The sequence below is a fragment of the Fundulus heteroclitus genome, chromosome 4, assembly GCF_011125445.2.
Source record: "Fundulus heteroclitus isolate FHET01 chromosome 4, MU-UCD_Fhet_4.1, whole genome shotgun sequence".
Lineage (NCBI taxonomy): Eukaryota > Metazoa > Chordata > Actinopteri > Cyprinodontiformes > Fundulidae > Fundulus > Fundulus heteroclitus.
Window position 1 is genome coordinate 9231873 of NC_046364.1, and position 17813 is coordinate 9249685.

Below are 17813 nucleotides of genomic sequence, written 5' to 3' on the forward strand. Positions count from 1 at the left end.
ACTCAGCAAGGTGTCAGGAACATTAATCTGAGATTTTGGTCCATATAGGCATAGCATTACACAGCTGTGGCACAGCTGTGGATGGAGAGATGGATGAATTTCCTGTTCCAACACATTCCAACTGGATTGAAATGTGGTAATCTGGAGGCAATTGTTGTCAGTGGATTTACTGCTTTGTTAAAAAAAAATCTGAGATGAATTGAGCTATTGGGATATGGTGTTTTTTTCCTGCTGAAGGCGGCTGCCTGCACTCTGCTCATAAAGAGATGGGCATAGTCAGCAATAACATGCAGGTTGTGCTAATTAAAAAAAAATTTTTAACTGGCACTAACAGAGCCAAAGTGTGCCAGAAAAATATCCCTTGCATCATTAGGCTACCGTGACCAACTGAACTATTGATATAAAACAAGATGGGTCCTTTTCATGTTAAGTTCCCCAAATTCTGACCATGATAGTTAAATGTCACAGCTGAAACCTAGATGTATCCGCCCAAGCCAGATATTTCTAGGTTATTGCCCAAATTTCGGTGAGCTTGTATGAATTGTAACCTGATTTTAATGTTCTTTGCTCACAGTAGTGGCCCCCGGTTCTGCCTTTTTGCAGCCCGTCTGCTCTAAGGTTAAGCGTGTTGTGTGTTCGTAGTTAGTATTCCAAATACCTTGGCTGTAATGAGTGGTTTTTGGAGCTCCGGATGCCTTTCTATAATTTGGAACCAGTCCGCCAATTCTCCTTTGACACAATATGAGGCATTTCATCCACACAACTGCCACTTTAGATATTCTAAAACCATTCGGCATAAACTTGACCCACAGCCGTCTTCCCCACCTCTAAATCCATTGAGTTGTTGCCATGTGACCATTGCTGTTTGTGTTAACAAGCAAGTGAAGAGGGATATCTGAAAAAGTGGCTGGTGAGAGTTTTTGACAATAACTGGAATATCTTTTTCAGTGCAGGAATGCACCACAAAAAAACAAAAAGAAAAACAGTTTATCTTATCCATCTTTATTTTTGCAGAGCCACAAGCACAATTACGCTCTGATCTGGTGAAACATACACTTTGTGAAGTGTTCCTCACTTATAGTTGCAACGGCGCGTCCTACAAACAACCTTCCAATAAAATTGCCAGTGGACCACAGTGCCATGTTGCTAAATGTTAATTTATGTACCTCACGTTGTATGTGTACCCACATCTCAAAGATACTATTAATAGCACATGTGGCTCTGCTTTGTAAGGGAGAGTGAAGGGGGGGGGAGACAAATCCCCAACCCTATTTAGTATCCAAATGTACAAGAAGATATAGAAGTGAAAGCTAAAAGAAGGCTCTCTAGTTCCTGCTGTAGCCTCCCATTTGTTCCCCTTTGCTCTGCTTGTGGCTCTGCAGCAGCAGGCTGTAGTAGGATTATGATGCTTCTCCTCTATGCTCCTCCCCTCGGGAGCTCCGTTGTTGCCATGGTTGGCCCGCCCTGAAGAAGGGGGAGGGGCAGTGCAGAGGAGGCCTCCTGCTCACAACTCAAAGGCAGAGCAAAGGGCACCTTGCTCTCAGATGACACCCTTTACTTCTGTGACAGGCCCCGGTATTGTTTCATAACCAGTCTGGATGGCAGTGCAGATGTTACTGTGCCTATGTGTTAATGTGGTTTCAAAATTAAAAGCAATTAATAAACCAAAGGGCCCCATTAATGCAACTCCATCTGAATCACGTTCATCTGGGAAATGTGAGCTCGATAGTCATCATCCACTATGGTCAAACCATAATTTATAAGCGGTTATGCAAACCGCAGTGAAATCATGTTTGGTACAGACAACGTTAAAAACAAGGCTTCAGCAGCGTTTGATGCAATGCATATGGCAATGTACAACTGTAGAGATAAAGAATCTTTATTGTTACCATAAAAACATTTTGGTGAGCCCCTGGCTCAGAACTCACACAGATTCACACATAGCACACAGAGACACCAAGACATAAAGTTTTCAAAGAGTTGAAGCTAAAAGTGTGCAAATGGTCCGCATCTGATGAAACTGAAATATTCAAGTCAATAGACAGATAACAGCCAATTTCCTGACGATGTAAATTACTGTGCAATTGCATCAATATATCAGGCAGAATACTCCCTGAGAAGTTAAAAAGTATGCAAATAGTCACGAGCAAAAACTTAAACATTCACGTTAGTTGATGCTGAAGCCAAAAAAGACAGGTAGCAGTCAGCTCAGAGAATGTATTAGACAAGCATACCAAGACAAGCTAAACGTCTGTAATCAGACAATAGCAAAAAGAAAAAAATAATCTTTAAGTTAAACAACTGCACAATTTGCACGGAATCAAAGACTCTGTGAGAAACTTAAAGCGTGCAAATAGACATTAGCTTGTGAGAGACAGTGCAAATATCAATTAATCATTGCGACTTTCACCTAAGGAGAGCGTGTAATCAATTGTGTAACAGACATGCCATTTTTTGCTTGCCAGCTGTTGTTTTAAAAGAAAAACAGGTTGGCACTCCTTTCGTTCTCACACAATGACTGTCTGTACTTTTCACAACCAAGAATGTTTCCAAATGTATTGTTCTTGTAAGTGAGACAGTTGGCCAACTGACCAGCAGTGTGCAGCAACAGCAGAGGGAAGGGGGCAGTGCTGCACTACGCTATGCTGGAAAAATACTTTCTTTGGCCTACACTATTTTCAAACATACATAGAAAAGGTAGGTAGCCCATGCTTAGTTGTATGTGTAAGTATACAGTAGTAAGAAATGATGCTCCTAATTCTTACTCTTGGGATTTAAATATTAAGCTTATTAAAGAATCTCTTAAACAACCCATCTATTAACATAATTACTAAAACAGACTTCTCCTTTTATCTGTCAAATAACACCTGAGGTCCTTTTAAAATAAACATGCATTACTCAAAGTACCACGTTTGTGTTTTTAAACGTAAATGGGTAGTCTAAAGAACGCATGCACTTAACTATGCCTTTTGTCTATGTGTTGTGTGGACTTCACTTCATAGTCTCCCTCCTACACAGATCATTTAAAAACAGCACATAGCCTGCAGCTACCACACCACAGCATGGGAGGAAGCATTAAAACGTCTCTGAGCCCTAGTTCTTGGATAAGATTTGACTGTCTCTGTCTTCCAGAACCAAAGATCAATGCCTCCGATCAGATCGTCCTGCCACTGGAAACACCCGCCAAACCGGTTACCTTGCATTGCAATCTGACCACTGCCCACACGCCCCACAAGGACACCTTCTGGATGAAGAATGGGAACGAGATCTCAAACACGCGGGCCGACCAGAGGACCACATCATTCAGGTTGATAAAATCCCTTGAATACACCTTCCACTGCTCGTCTCAAATCAGCCACAGCTAATGCAGCACTTTGGGTTGAAATAAAGCCATTGTGCAAGCAATAAAGGAGCAGAGGTAATCTCTGTCTCGGCGGGGTGTGAAGGCATCCTTTGAGATCAAGACCTTGCATAGACTAAGGCATTACAGTTTACTGATTAGTTCTCAGCTGGAGGTCAGAGAGGTGCACACAGCTGCGTGCATGCTAACTCAGGTTTGGTTTTCTGCTTGGTTAACTGATGGTGCAGACTTTTCTAAAAAGTGGAACACGGGCCGCAAGATCACAGTGTAGCAGGCTGTTTTTTTTTTTTGTTTTTTTTTGTTGCAAAAACAAATCTGTTTTTGCAAAAAATTACACACACATTCCTATTCAACAGTCCACATGCACAAATGCAATACAAAATATACATTTAATGATTTTGTTTTGTGAAGAAGACAATTTTAAGATCAGTGCATATCAATTTGAAGGTAGTCGTTTGCATTTAATTTGAAGTTACCATCACTACGCAGAAATTAATTAATTAAGTTTGTTAAAAACACTTTTGTATTTCATACCTAAATCTTTATGATAGCTGTGGATCTATTCTAAATTAAAAATAAACAAACCACTGCTCTGTCATTTGCCTGAATTAATAGTTCCTGCTGTCAAATGGTATAATCATTGTAGCAGGGAGCTACTGTCATCCCCCACAGACACATCACAGACTCTGTCTACCCACAAGATAAGACCAATTGGTCACTTCCTTGTCACACCACATCAGTAAACCTCTGAACATTACAGCTAGAATGCCTGTAGCATCCTTCACTGCAGAATATGGGACTGCTTTATTGTAATATCTGAGTAAAAGGCCAAGAGTTTTTGCTCTCACGGCCTTGTGAGTCCTTTAGGCTTTCCCTGATTTAGTTAAAGCTAATTACATGTGGTAAATTGAAATTAAGATGCCTTCATTTTACTGGACCTCTAGACATGCAAATGAAAGTTCTGAAATAATTTGGTTTGTTTTTTTGTTTGTTTGTTTCTTTATTTTTTCGATAATTTCTTGCAGAATCTCTAAACCTCGAGCAGACGATTCAGGGGAATACATGTGCGTTTACACGTTTGAGAAAGCCCCAAATGCAAATGCAACAATTGAAGTGAAAGGTAAGTCTTCTCTGAATCAAGACAACCGAGCTTAATTTACATCCACTGGTTCAAACATGTCCTGTTATTTCCTTTCCATTGGATTAAACCGTACGCATGATAACGTCACCATGTCGAGAAATTAAATGTCTAGATGGAAAACTGGCCACCTAATGCTGAGTGGAGAGTCATCGTGAACAAAGATGCTTGAATCCAGCCAGTGCAGTGGTGACGACAGGGAGAATACCTGAGGCTGTTGTCACTTTTGGCTTCACTGAGACAACGATTTAGCAAAATGGACAGGGAGTGCACATGCTCTCCAAAATATGCAAAGAACAAGGTCTACAAGGAGGCTTTCATAAGAACTGTGACCTATAAAAATCAAGTGGCTTGGCTTAAAGAAAACAGGAAAACCACATTGTTGGGGCTTGTAAAAAGGTCGCCCCATATGGCAACAATGAAGAAACTTCTTCATTGTTTGTGTGTTGCTTTGTTTAATAACCTGTGCCAATGCAACACATGACTTGCAAGGTTGTGCATCGAAGACGGATCATTAAGCATTCCGGGCCAAGCTGCAGATGAAGGAATATTCCATTAGTATATTAGAAAAAAGGTCAAACATGGTTTCATCAGCTCCCTAAATTATTGTATGACTGCTGTTAACTGCCACGCTTGCTGCTATAGGCTCTCTCATAGGGAAATAACTTTATTCATAGGTGATTTAGTGTACTTTGGGTCTAAGATACTGAAAGATGCATTCCCTTGAGAAAACAGGAGCAGTGTGAAATATCTCCAACCATAAAATCAGCTGCAGAGAAAATTCACAAGTCACGACTTAGAGAAGGCCGCTGTGTTCAGCTATACCATGCCATAAACATTCTGTTAAGACTTGTAAAAAGAGCCTAGTGCAGTGCCTTTCAAAAGTATTAAAACCCTTTGAACTATCATATATTTTAAATTGCAAACATAATCTTCTGGGTTTTTTTATTGGGATTAGTGCATAATTGTTAAGTGGCAGGAAAATGATACATGGCTTTAATTTTCTTAAAAAAAAAAAAAGTAAGAAGAAACGAATAAGAAAAGTGCTGGGTGCATTTGTATCCAGTCTTCTAGAATCAAATTTTGCTGCAATTGCAGCTGCAAGTCCGTGGTGTTATGTCTGTTGGGTGAAAAGGAGTTTGCTCACTTCCCAATTGCCGAAGTGCGATTACTCTGGGGAATATCTCCGTTTACACATACTTGTTGAACAAAGGAGGATTTTATTTTACCTGGGCCCATATAAAAAAAATTACAGATCTTGTGCACTCGACCTGGAGGGATCAAAGCCTCTTTTATAGGCTTCCGGACAATACATATACAATTCCAAGTTTAGTTTAGCTCCAACTTTAAGTGCAATCTTTTCCACATGTACACACTTTCCCATATTTGGCATCCCTCAACCTGTGGCTTCAGACGTTTCTAAGTATGGTCAGAGATCCATACCTTACCTTGTTTGATCGCTCTCAGTAAGAGTTTCTCCTTAGGAATGTGCTCCAAACCAAACCTGAAGTCACAAGTACTATCCGACGCTACATGTCCCTTTAAGTCTTCAGATGTCCAAATGTGGTTGACATGTAGTGGAAGATCTTTTTTGGCATTGAGTTCCAGGGGATCACCTTATCTACTGGTTGTCTACATGCCAGCCATTGTGACGGGCTCACATACCACCAATGTGCGTGCACGTTGCTTGTTAGTTTCCGTTTGCTGGCTACGCATGTGCACTTCTAGTGTTTATGTATTCGGTTAGCTTAGCGGTTAGCTTCAATGTTAGCCATTCATTTAGCTACACCGCTCACCGTATACTTTGAAAATGGCTGGGTGTAGAAGCAAACTGTCTTACATGTTTATGAGAAGAGGAAGGCTTCAGTAGAGCTCGACCGATATACAGGTTTTTTAAGGCTGATACTGAAACAGATTATTTTGACATCAGGTAAACCAATACCCGATACATGGGGACGATTTTTCTGGGCCGATTCTTGAATCCGATATGGCTGTTTCTTCTTCCATTTACATGAGAAATATTACACAATGATAACAAATGTTACATAAGTGTCAATTAAAACCCAAAAAAGAAACATTAATTAAAAGGAGCACAGTTCCAGTGTTTTTGCAAAAGTTTGCCGCCTCTGGCCAGATGTTGAAATGAAGCCGCTCTGCTCAAAGGATTTTTGGAGCATTACGGTACACTACCTGATCGTACTCATGAGCAGTCTACAAGACTGCCTGACTGTAATGTCAAAACTAGAAGTGCATTCATGTAAAGGCTCCCACATACTCAGGCGTAGTTCTGAGACATAAGCTCTTTAAAGGACATGGACATTTTTGTGTCAGTAGGTAACTTTACATCAGAAACCAAAAAAAATCCCATGCGGGGTTCCCCAAGGGTCCATCTTGGGTCCTCTCCTATTCATTCTATTAAGTCTACATGCTCCCTCTAGCTCAGATCAGAAAAACAACAACAATAAGTTAGCATAACTATACAGACGGCAGACAGCTTTTCATCACCAGGTGACTATGAGCCCATTCAAGCACTGAGTAAATGCTTAGGAGAAATCAATGCATGGATGTGGCCAAATATTCTTCAGTTGTATAAAAAAATAAATAAAGTAAAAACTTTTGGACCAATGGAATAGCCATCAAGAATTATCACACAGCTTCAGCTGCTTCAGCTAATAACCACTGACCCATTACCTGGCAAGGGGACAGAGGTGTCCTGAAGAGACTACTTTCAGATTCTCTTCATTCCTAGAGACTCCAAATTATCAACAAAATGTATTTAAGGGATAAAACAAGTGGATTTTGCAGGAGATGTCCCTTTTTATGTTCTCCAACAAACTTTTTGGGGTCTTGACAGAACTGGATTTTTACTTCAATTAAATTGCAGACTGTTGGACTCCATTTATGATTCGGGCGACTTCTGAAGGGCAATTGGTTGCCATAGGTTTTATTTAGGTAAAAGGGCCTGAATACATATGCATACAGAAAATTTAATGTATTTCTGATTTGCCTTTCTCTTAGCATTCATGCACCGTTTTGTGTTGGTCTATCACATGAAATACAAATCCCTTAGACGTTGAACGCTAATTTAAAATATCCACAATTTAAGTAGGGGAATTTCACCTTTGCACTCAATTTAACAACAAGGAGGATAACAAGTCATGTTTTAATTCAAGCTGACGCTGAAGCCATCAATCTAAAAAAGGAGTCCTCTGTGAGCAAAGGCAGGTCAAACCCTCTTCAAGAGAAGATTGCCAGTGTAGTGCATAAGCCAATTTGCAGCAGCATGGCTGTAGTGCATACTGAGCCCGGCCCAGCCTCTTACTTCATGGCTGTCTTGTAGCAAGGCCTGATTGCATAACATAGATGTTGGCTGTGCGTGTTGCTTTCACTGGATTGTAAGATGACAGCACTAGTCACCAGTCCGTTGTTTCTGCAGTGGTTTGACCGTTGAGGCTCATTATCTGCCCCCAAGTGGGAAGATTTGGTATCTGAACCGTCAATGAAGGTCTTTCTCGTGACATTGACAGAAGAAAAGATAAAAAAGAAACTAAAGCAACCGCCTTTTGATGCCATAAGCAGGTGCAATTGTTGGATCTAAAAAAAGGCTATTTCTGCTGTGTGTAAACTCTTGTATTATTGTAAAGGTGGTTGAGATCCTCTGTGACCCAGGTAAGCAAGCCCACTAGTTAAGCAAGCCAGCTTTCCACATCGCTCCTGGCAGCAGTTCACTGAGATCCCTCGCCTACAGTGTCCTTGGCACACTCATCCTTGCAGGCCTCGGCTCAGAGGCAACAGATGGAGGGTTCTGTGATGTTGTAGGATTAAGGCTCTGAATGCAGTCTCAACCATCTCTGTGGCACGAGCGGACTTTATTGTCTGTGATATGAAGCTTCCTACTGATACATATTTGGTCCTTACATTCTCATCAAGTTTTATATAAGGCAAAAACATTTTTATCTCTAAATTTGGTTTTAATAAGAATATAGAGGGTCAAGATAAAGCTTTTTTTTAATAAATCAAATAACATGCTGATCTGATTTAGCACATTTAAGAAAAAAAAAAGGATTATATGTCTGTTCAATCAGCTTTTCCAGGACAACATTCTTTCTGACAGGTTTGACCTTGCTCCCTCGCACTCATCCCCCTCACATTTATCCCACTTTACCACGGTGTGGATCACGGAAATTAATAATCGGGAGTCAGGAGTGTGAAATGGAGATATTTTTTTGCCTGTTTTAGCACCACTCAGGGGGCTGTCTGTGCGCTGTCAGTCAAAGGGATGTCACAGCGAGGATAAGGCATGAATAAGCTTGGCCACTCCCCCGCTCAGGGAGCACGTGTGCAGCATAATTAGAGTGGAATGATGTCACCAAAGAGCACGTAGACCTCCTGTCCTCCACGCACAGCTGAAAACTTCTCACACTCAGTCATGGTGATGTCAAGGATTAGAGAAAAAGACTTATTTTTGTTCTAAACAGTAAAAAAAAGTGTGTCTTAACCTTCGGTACACAATGTTCTACTGAACGACCATTATGGCTTTTCTCTGCTTTGAGATTTATTCCTAAATCTTAGAAATTCCATAATCATATTCTTTGCTCAGAGTCCGTTTGAATTTTCATTTTGCTGTTAAAAATGTCGTTTTGCAGAATTGTGCTGTCAAATCACTCTTACTCTGTATGGGAACATCTGGAGTATTCCACTGCTGCAACCCTGCCCCCATCCATGACCTCATTATGAATTGTGTTGAAATATTTTTTATTCTATGCAGCAACAACCCCTGCGTTTGGCTGGGGGATGTAAAGTACATTAATAGAATTAGAAAAGTTAATTTCTTCAGACTATGGTTTACATAGTTAGAAAAACAATGACTCCACTAGAAAGAAAAAAAAAAGATTAGAGGAAAAAAAGCATCAACTAGCAAAGTAAAATATTAAATAGCTGCAATAAAGTGTTTCTCTTGATCACTTAAAAAAATTATTTAACCACATTTTCTTTGCGTTGTTCAACTGCATATCCACATAAAAATATTAAAGCTGTAAATATGTTGTAATCTTTTTGGGTTCAACAGTTACATCCATGTACAATAATGACATAAACTGATTATTTACCAGTTATTAACCATTTAGGAACATGATGTAAAACAAAATAATGACATACAGTGCCTACCAAAAACATTCAACGCCTTGAACTTATTCCAATTTCGTCACATTACAACTGCCGTCTTCACAGTCATTTATCGGGATTTTATTTGAAAGACTAAGACAAAAAGTGTATGATCGTGGGCATGCATATGTGTTCAGCCCCCACTTATAAAACCACTTTTGCTGCCATTAATGCTGCTGGTTTTACGGGGTCTCTACTAGCTTTGCATGTCTAGAGACTGACATGTTTCCCATTCTTCTTTCCAACATAGTTCAAGCTCAACCCTGAAGAGCTTCAGTGAATTGAAAAATTCAAGCCAAACATATTTAATTGATCTAGACATCTAGACATTGTCTGGGCTATTTCAGTCAAATTATGGTTCTGGCCAGCTTGAATGTGAACTTCCAGAGCAGCTTAAATTTTCTGCAGCCTCTAACGGGGCTTTTTTCCCCCAGGATTTAACTCCACCCTTACATTTTTATCAACTTTCTTGTCCCAGATGACGAAAAGCATCCCCACAGCATGATGTTGCCACCAATATGTCTCACCATGGTATTGGTGTGTTCAGATTGAAAAGCAGTGTTTCTCGTCCCACAACCTTCGTGTCTCAAATAAATAGGGCTTCCTTAGGATTTCCTTCAGCATTGACTTTCTTCTTGCCACTCTTCCATAGAGGTTAGACTTGAGTGCACAAGCCATTAGTTTTTTCCATCAACATATTCTCCCACCTGAGCTTTGGATCTCAGCGCTTTTCTGATTAATGTTCTCCTTGTGGTCGCAACGTAACAAAATGTGAACATTGGCAGGGGTGTAAATACTTTTGCACGGCAGTGACGCTTCATTATGCATTATTGTCAGGCAAAGAAATGTGTGAGAAGGTGAACATAGTGAGTCACTCTGCAAAGCAGCTGCCGCAGCAGCCGAAGGAGGTGGAGAACCTGAAGAGAACTGAATGCATCTGCGGCTCTGCCTCCTTCTGTAGTCTGAAAACTGAGCAGAGAGGTGGCCATGTTGTGGCGAAACACATTATCCTGCATTCCCATTCATGCTGCCTCTTTTTGTCAGCGCTCCTTTTTTTTCCACATCTTCACATTCCCAGAGATGACTTGTGACCTGTCCTCTTTTGCAAAGATTTTGAAAGCTCGATTAATGTTCCTTCGTGTAAACAGCTCCTGAGCTTTCTGTTGATGATTCATTATCCCAGACTTTAAAATGAATATGTCACAGATAATAGGTACACCTGCAGAAATCACTTAGGCTTTCCTGCATCCAGTGGAAGGAAACATTTTAATAGAAAAAAAAGCTGAACAGGTACAGAGAAACAGTCTTTTTTTTATCTTACCAAGATATTTTAATAACACAAAAAAACTCCCTTAAAACTACAACAGATAATCCTTCTTCCCATATCAATGTCCTCCGGTAGGAATTAAAATCTTCCTCTGGCTGTTTTTCTTCTTCCACCAGATGGGATAATAATGTGTTTAACTGATCTGTTTTACAACTCTAGCGAAACCCCACATCACCCACCACAAGCGAAGTGAAAATAAAAACGAGGGGGAAAACGCCACGATGCACTGCAAGTCGGTCGGTTACCCACATCCAACTTGGACATGGCGAAAACTGGACGGAGAATCTTACAAGGTTTAGACTGGATTCTAACACGCTAAGGATACATAAAGATACTGTAGCTCCAAGAAGCTTACATGAACTGTTATTGACTTTAAGATATGCTCGCTGTTTTTCAGGACATTGACAACTCCACAGGACGCTTCTTCATCACGAGCAGAGACAACTACACAGAGCTCAGCATACTGAATCTAGACATAACCACGGATCCTGGGAAATATGAATGCAACGCGACTAATGTGATCGGGAACACTGCAGAGACCACGATACTACGAGTGCGCAGCCATCTTGCACCGCTTTGGCCTTTTCTGGGAGTGCTTGCGGAAATCATCATCCTTGTAGTCATCATCGTTGTGTATGAGAAACGCAAGAGGCCAGATGACATTATTGAAGGTAAGAGAATCTGTTTTGTCGGAAAGCAGGTTGAAGGGAAGATTAATAAGCTGAAGTGGGATTTCACTAGCTCAAAATATGACATGTAAAACCAAGGATCAAAAGAAAATCTAATCTTTTTCTCAGTAAATCAGTAAAATGTTGGTCCTTTATTACAACATGAAGAATTAATTGCTTTCCAATAGACTTTATCAGGTGCACCATGCAAGCCTTCGTGCTTACAGGTGCAAACTTTGAAGGCCAAAGTTGATTCTGCTGTCTGCGGAGATCTGGGGAGGCCAACCGCCTTTCAGAGGAATCTCCTTTTTGCTCTTGGTAGATGTAACAAAAGCAGGACCAAAGGACTGTTCACATTTAGGCCACACGTTAAATGCATGCAAATGCTCCATTTTTACATGTACAATTAGAAATGAGGCAAAACCCGGCCTGGAAAGAGTTGGTTGTTTATGTACAGAACCAGCAGCAGCTACAAGACATACAGAACATTGTCAGAATATGATAGTCCCAATATGTAACTTAATTGGTTACTATTCTTTTCCCCTTTGCCCGTCTTTCCATATGGAACCATTTTCTAAATGGGTGGTAAGTGAGAGATCCTGCATGGTTATGAAGATCTGTTGTCAGTTTGTATCATTTTTTTTCCTCAGCCTACAGACCATTTACAATCCTTATTATCTTTGATGAGAAATAGCTTTAATTAGAAACTGATGAAGCGTTCCCATTTCCACGAAGCTGCACCGATGAAAATCTGACGCATTTCCTCAAAGTAAATGTAATATAAACGGTAAATATTTTGACAATTATTTGTTTTTCATTCATGTAATAGGCCAGTGACCTTTTTTTTTTTACCAGACAATATACAATAAAAGATGATTTCAGTGGAATAAAATAAAATGTATTTCTCAGATTTTAAACGTGAAAATGGCTCCAAACAGAGTGGAACATGAACAATGAATAAAGGAGTGAAGAGCGTTATTAGGGTTCATATTAACAGCATGTTTGCACAACTACTAACTGTGTGAAAAAGCAATAGGGAAATTAAAATGCAGCATGGTTTTAATATACAATTCTACTGGGAATAAAATAGGTTTTAAAACTATCTACCAATATAAGAATAAACTTAAGCTGTATTTCTAAAATAATTTGGTGGGTTTGATAACTGCCGTAAGAAGCACAATAAATTTTCATCATTAATACACATTAAGACGCCTTTATTTTGTAATTTCTAGGGGTCTTTTTGGCAGCTGCGGCTCTATCTGTAAGCAGACACCTAGGTCTGGTCCGTTTTCCACCACAGCTGCAAGACAACCCAATCTGCAGCAAGCCCGCTCACTATTTCTTACTGTTGCTGACATAGCAATAAAACTTTTTCAAGAAGATGCTGAAAGCCATAAATTCATTTTTTAAACAAACCGTAGCTACAGCCTGTTGTGGAGAGTCCCTAAAACAGCTCTATCAGCATGACTTCCTCTCCTGCACCACCTCTCTCTGCGTGCTCGCTGCTCAACCAGTGGCAGCCGCCGATTCAGCCAAACACAGAAAGGATGGTAATGGCGCACATCGGTAGACAGTAAGCAGACTATTGCATAGATTGCTAAATGTTGCTAAAGGATACTTTAAATTTACCCTTACAATACATAGATATCAACATTGCTGCATACTGATTATTCCTACTGCAATTTGCTTTCATACTGGGTACATTACTTTAAAAAACAAAATACCACGGTTACACAGCATTTACACAAGACATTTAAAACAAAATGTCATCATTATCATGTGATTGCTTATATTAATATATGATAAAACTTCAATTTTTTAACATTAAGCATTTTCTTTTTATTCCTGATATTTCGGCAATCAATAGATAATTTAAAAAAAAAATTAGCCAAGATGATTAATCAAACACAAGCTCTTTGCTGTTATCTTAAAATACATGCGCATACGGTGCGTTAAAAAGGTATTGGCCTCTTAAAGATAATTTTTTTCTTATCTAAATGTTCACATACCAACAGATTATCCCATCTAAGATCATTAAGCTGGTTTTAAAATCAGGCAAAGATAACCCGAGTGAATTCGACTGGACTGCGGAACAGTTCTGGCTCTATTACAGTCTGCTGAAGAGGACGCTCAGGGTTTTTCGTTACGTCCGTTCTTAGCATTTCTAGATGCTCCAGAGCAGAAAAAGAGCCAGCCTTCTTTATCTGTTTGTGTCTGTTTTTTTAAGTCACAGCTCTGATGCTGCTACTCCCACAGATGACATTAAGCTCTCCACAACAGACTTATTGAAGATATGCGGCATCTTGTTGCAAATACTAATAAATATTAAATAGTCTGCTCTCTCCCTTCTCGTATGCAGCTTCAGCGTTGCGTCTCCAGTCTAGAAAATAAAGTTTCTGAAAACAAGAAATAATGAAATGACAAAAAACTATTTTATATCTATGTAGGGACCTTTTGCCCCCCCCCCCTTCTATGCAGAATTGCTTTGATTTAGTCAAAATTAAAGCAATTGTGCAGAGAATTGTGATTTTTGAGCACAGATGCCCTGTTCAAGGTCAAGCCACAGCAGCTCAATTGGATTTAAATTTGGACTGCCAACTATGCCGCTCCCAGACCACTTCCTGGCTTACTTTGAATCATTGTCCGGCTGCATAACTCAGGAAGTCACGTTTCTACAAAGTACAGAAAGTCATACGAGTCTTGAAGCAGCACACCAGCCCAAGATCCTCACACTACCAGCACCTGGTTTGCCTAATGGGTTGATTATGTTTTTATGAATTAATGTCCGTCTTACATAAAATGTAATGGGACCTGTACCTTCCACTTTTATTTTGTTGATCCACAGAATATTTTCCCAGAGATTGGAGATCATAAAGATATTTTTTTTTTTTTTTGGCAAATGTGAGGAGGCCTTGGTGTTCCTTTTTGTCAGTAGAGATTTTCATTTAAGAAATCTTCCATGGATCCAAACCAGGGAAAATTATTTTTATTATAAGTGCATCTAAAATATGTGATTAGATATGTGGATTAGAAGCAGATGATTTAGACGTTTAGTAGACGCATAAATATAGACCTGTTTTAGTCAACATTGTCTTAACCAATATAAAAAAAAAAAAAAAAGATCTCCAGTCTTAATTTATGGTACAAACTGTGGTACAAACTGAGCTTTGATATCGAGGAAGAGTCTTGCTGTCAATGTGCACAGTGCAGCCGATTAAAAAAACAAAAAAAAACAATAGAAAGAAATACATGTTTCTATCCATTAGTACAGCGTAAATATGATATTTATCACTATTCTGTTAATTATTTGCCCATAACTTGAAAATACTGGGTATTTTTCCATGGATTCATGCTATTACTGCAATATCACCACTGAAAAATGTACAATGTTAGTTTAGAATACTAAATTAAATGAAGCAGCCTTCAGATTATAGTTAATGCTTACCGGCGTTTTTAAAGGGTTGGCGGACAGTTTTCTTTTGTAGACCTTGTTAATTTTAAGTTATAAATTTACCCTTAGACCTCTTTTTGACCAGGCAGTCTTACTCGGAAAACTAAATATGAAGGGTCCAATCCTGGGATAGCTAATAAATTAAACAGGCTGTATTTATTGGATATCTTTTTCTTCTATTAAAATTAGTTTGATGCAAAACATTGCCACTATATATAGCTATATCTAGATATAGCTATATATAGATGTATATATAGACATATAGTTCTCCTGCATTATCTCTGTGCACGGTTTTAAGTCAACCGAAAAACTGAAGCGATTAAGGTAGATTATATTTGCCGTCTTTATGTCATTCAAATCAGGATGAATCCAAATCTCCTTTTAGCATCCACCGTTCCCAGAGGTTTTGGCCCCTGTCTGCGCGTTATAATTTCGGGTCTCTTGATGGCTTAGCTGTGTTGGAACACTTTTTTAACTCCACAGCCAAAGGCTTTGATGCAGAGGCTGACATTGCTGTACCAGCTGCTAAAAAACACAAATTTTGCTGTGTGATGAACTTGCCGTGATGTTAAGGCACACCAAAACGCTTTATTTGTAAAAAAAAAAAAAAAAAAAGAAGAGAAATCACAATTGATGTTTTACAGCCCTGCTGTTAAACCACTAATATCACACAGTAAAACGCTGTTGTTAGTGTGCTTGCAAAGGCATAACAGTAAATTTGTGTTGCGTACTGTACACATGAAGTGTGATAAGACTGCATAAGCCCACTAATTTTCCTCCTCTTGACAGAAACCATTTTTTTCTGTTTTTTTTTTTGGTCTAACATTATAACTGCCATAATCTGCTCCATTTTAATGCCATGGAATGCTGCTAATGCTGCTTATCCCTGACTAATAACTGCATGGAAAATATCTTACATTCACTGGTTACTTCCTATACCTGCTGACACATTTCATTTGTTTGCACAACACCAACGACCCTAAATACCCCAAGGCTGAGGGGTGTGAAACCATTTTTTTATGTCCTACTTCCAGTACCTGCTTCTTCTTTTTTTTACCACACTGTAACAAGTGGCACTTATCCTACTTCCCCATTACCATAAAGAAAAACATTTCAAAGTCCCTGTCACCTTACATTATTGCTTCACGCTATGGAAAGTAATAGTGAACTGCCAACATCTATCACGCCCTATCAAGTATATTTAAAACTGCAAACTGTAATTAAAAGATGGCTTTAAGTGAGCCATCTGTAACACTCCCACACAAAGTCTCTATTTGAAATAAACAAGAAACCCATGTGATTCAGATGTTATGTAAGGTTAAGTTTATGTTTGGCATAATTGCTGATTTTATCCACTTATTTAGTTTTAGTTGTTTCAGTAGCGAATGCTGTACACAGACTTTTGTGTGAATTTTATGCACAAAACCACCAATTCCGATGATCCTGCCTTTGCCAGGCTTCTAAAAATGGGCAATCAGGTCCCGAGACACCCTACCTGTCTGAAAAGAACAAACACAAAAACAGTAAATGTCTGTTTCCGTTATATTTTTCTCTGCTATTTGACCTCTGTTTGTGTTTTTGTCTCGTTTTTTCCTATGTCGAAGACGATGAACCAGTTGGACCAGCGTGAGTAAATATGTACTTATCATGCTGTGCATCAGATTAGTTTCAAAGTACTGAGTACGGTATGATACTGTGATTTATTACTGTGAAGTCACTAATATAACTGCTTTCTATCCTAGGAAAACAAACTCAACGAACAACCACAAGGACAAAAACATACGCCAGAGGAATACGAAATAAGCAATTTACTCATGTAAGACTGTGTTGTAAGGGATCGGGTGGGCTAAATGGAAAACTCACTGAGAGGATAACAAGTATTCATGTCTTCTCTCGATTCTTCTCTCCACAGATGAGTAGGCTAAACTGCATTTTTTTGACTACATGAAAGTATCAGAGGTTGACAAAACTCCGGGCAGTGTGGAAAACCCATATCCTGTCTCAGTTTATGAGAAACAATATCAGCATACCACTGGCAACAATAAGAACTTACTGTAATGGCTGTCTTAAGCATGCCTTATCCAGTCTTAGATGGCAATTTCAGGATGATGAATAATGACTAATGCGCCACAAAGGTGTACACATTTCCAATGTGCTGTTGATGTCTCCTTTATTAATTTTAACATGCCCTCAACCGAGGTGATCCCTTTTGTATTACATATCATGTACAATGCATGCAAGATAATAACGCAATAGGATACTCAGAATAGACATTTTCTGTTGTTATCCCTCGTGTGGCTTTTTTTGCATCCAAACTACCTGTTTTTTATGGAGTCATCCTTATATATATATATATATATATATATATATATATATATATATATATATATATATATATATATATATATATATATATATATTGTTTTTATTGACAATTTGTACAGCATATCATTGTCATTAAAATATTTGATTTGTGACAAGAAGTCTACTTTTAACAGAACTTTTATTGTGAAGCAAGGGCTTCAATGACAGGCAGTATTTAAATTTTATTGAGAGTGCTTACAGAAAATGACTACTGTGTGTTTAACTATCTTAACAAAAAGAATATATGTATTATTTCTATTTTCTTTCCAGAGTAACTTAGGTGTCTTGTATATGTTGAAGTATGAGTGTTCAAATGATAGGAAATCTGTAAAAAAAAATAA

At 38.9% G+C, this 17813-nt stretch overlaps 1 protein-coding gene across 4 annotated transcripts in view; it reads left to right on the forward strand.

Annotated features, from left to right (window-relative positions):
* nptnb (neuroplastin b) overlaps positions 1 to 17810 on the forward strand; it is a 48514-nt gene extending 30704 nt beyond the window's left edge. For 2 of the 4 annotated variants that reach the window (XM_036136023.1, XM_012868253.3), the window contains 7 exons: positions 3133 to 3307; positions 4387 to 4481; positions 11149 to 11282; positions 11387 to 11660; positions 16713 to 16734; positions 16851 to 16924; positions 17021 to 17810. In XM_036136023.1, coding sequence (XP_035991916.1) covers positions 3133 to 3307; positions 4387 to 4481; positions 11149 to 11282; positions 11387 to 11660; positions 16713 to 16734; positions 16851 to 16911 — 761 coding nt within the window. In that variant the 3' untranslated portion in view covers positions 16912 to 16924; positions 17021 to 17810. Of the gene's footprint in view, positions 1 to 3132; positions 3308 to 4386; positions 4482 to 11148; positions 11283 to 11386; positions 11661 to 12247; positions 12601 to 16712; positions 16735 to 16850; positions 16925 to 17020 lie in introns of those variants that run through there. The other 2 variants (XM_012868252.3, XM_036136024.1) reach the window with 2 other exon arrangements.
* Positions 17811 to 17813: the final 3 nt, after the last annotated feature.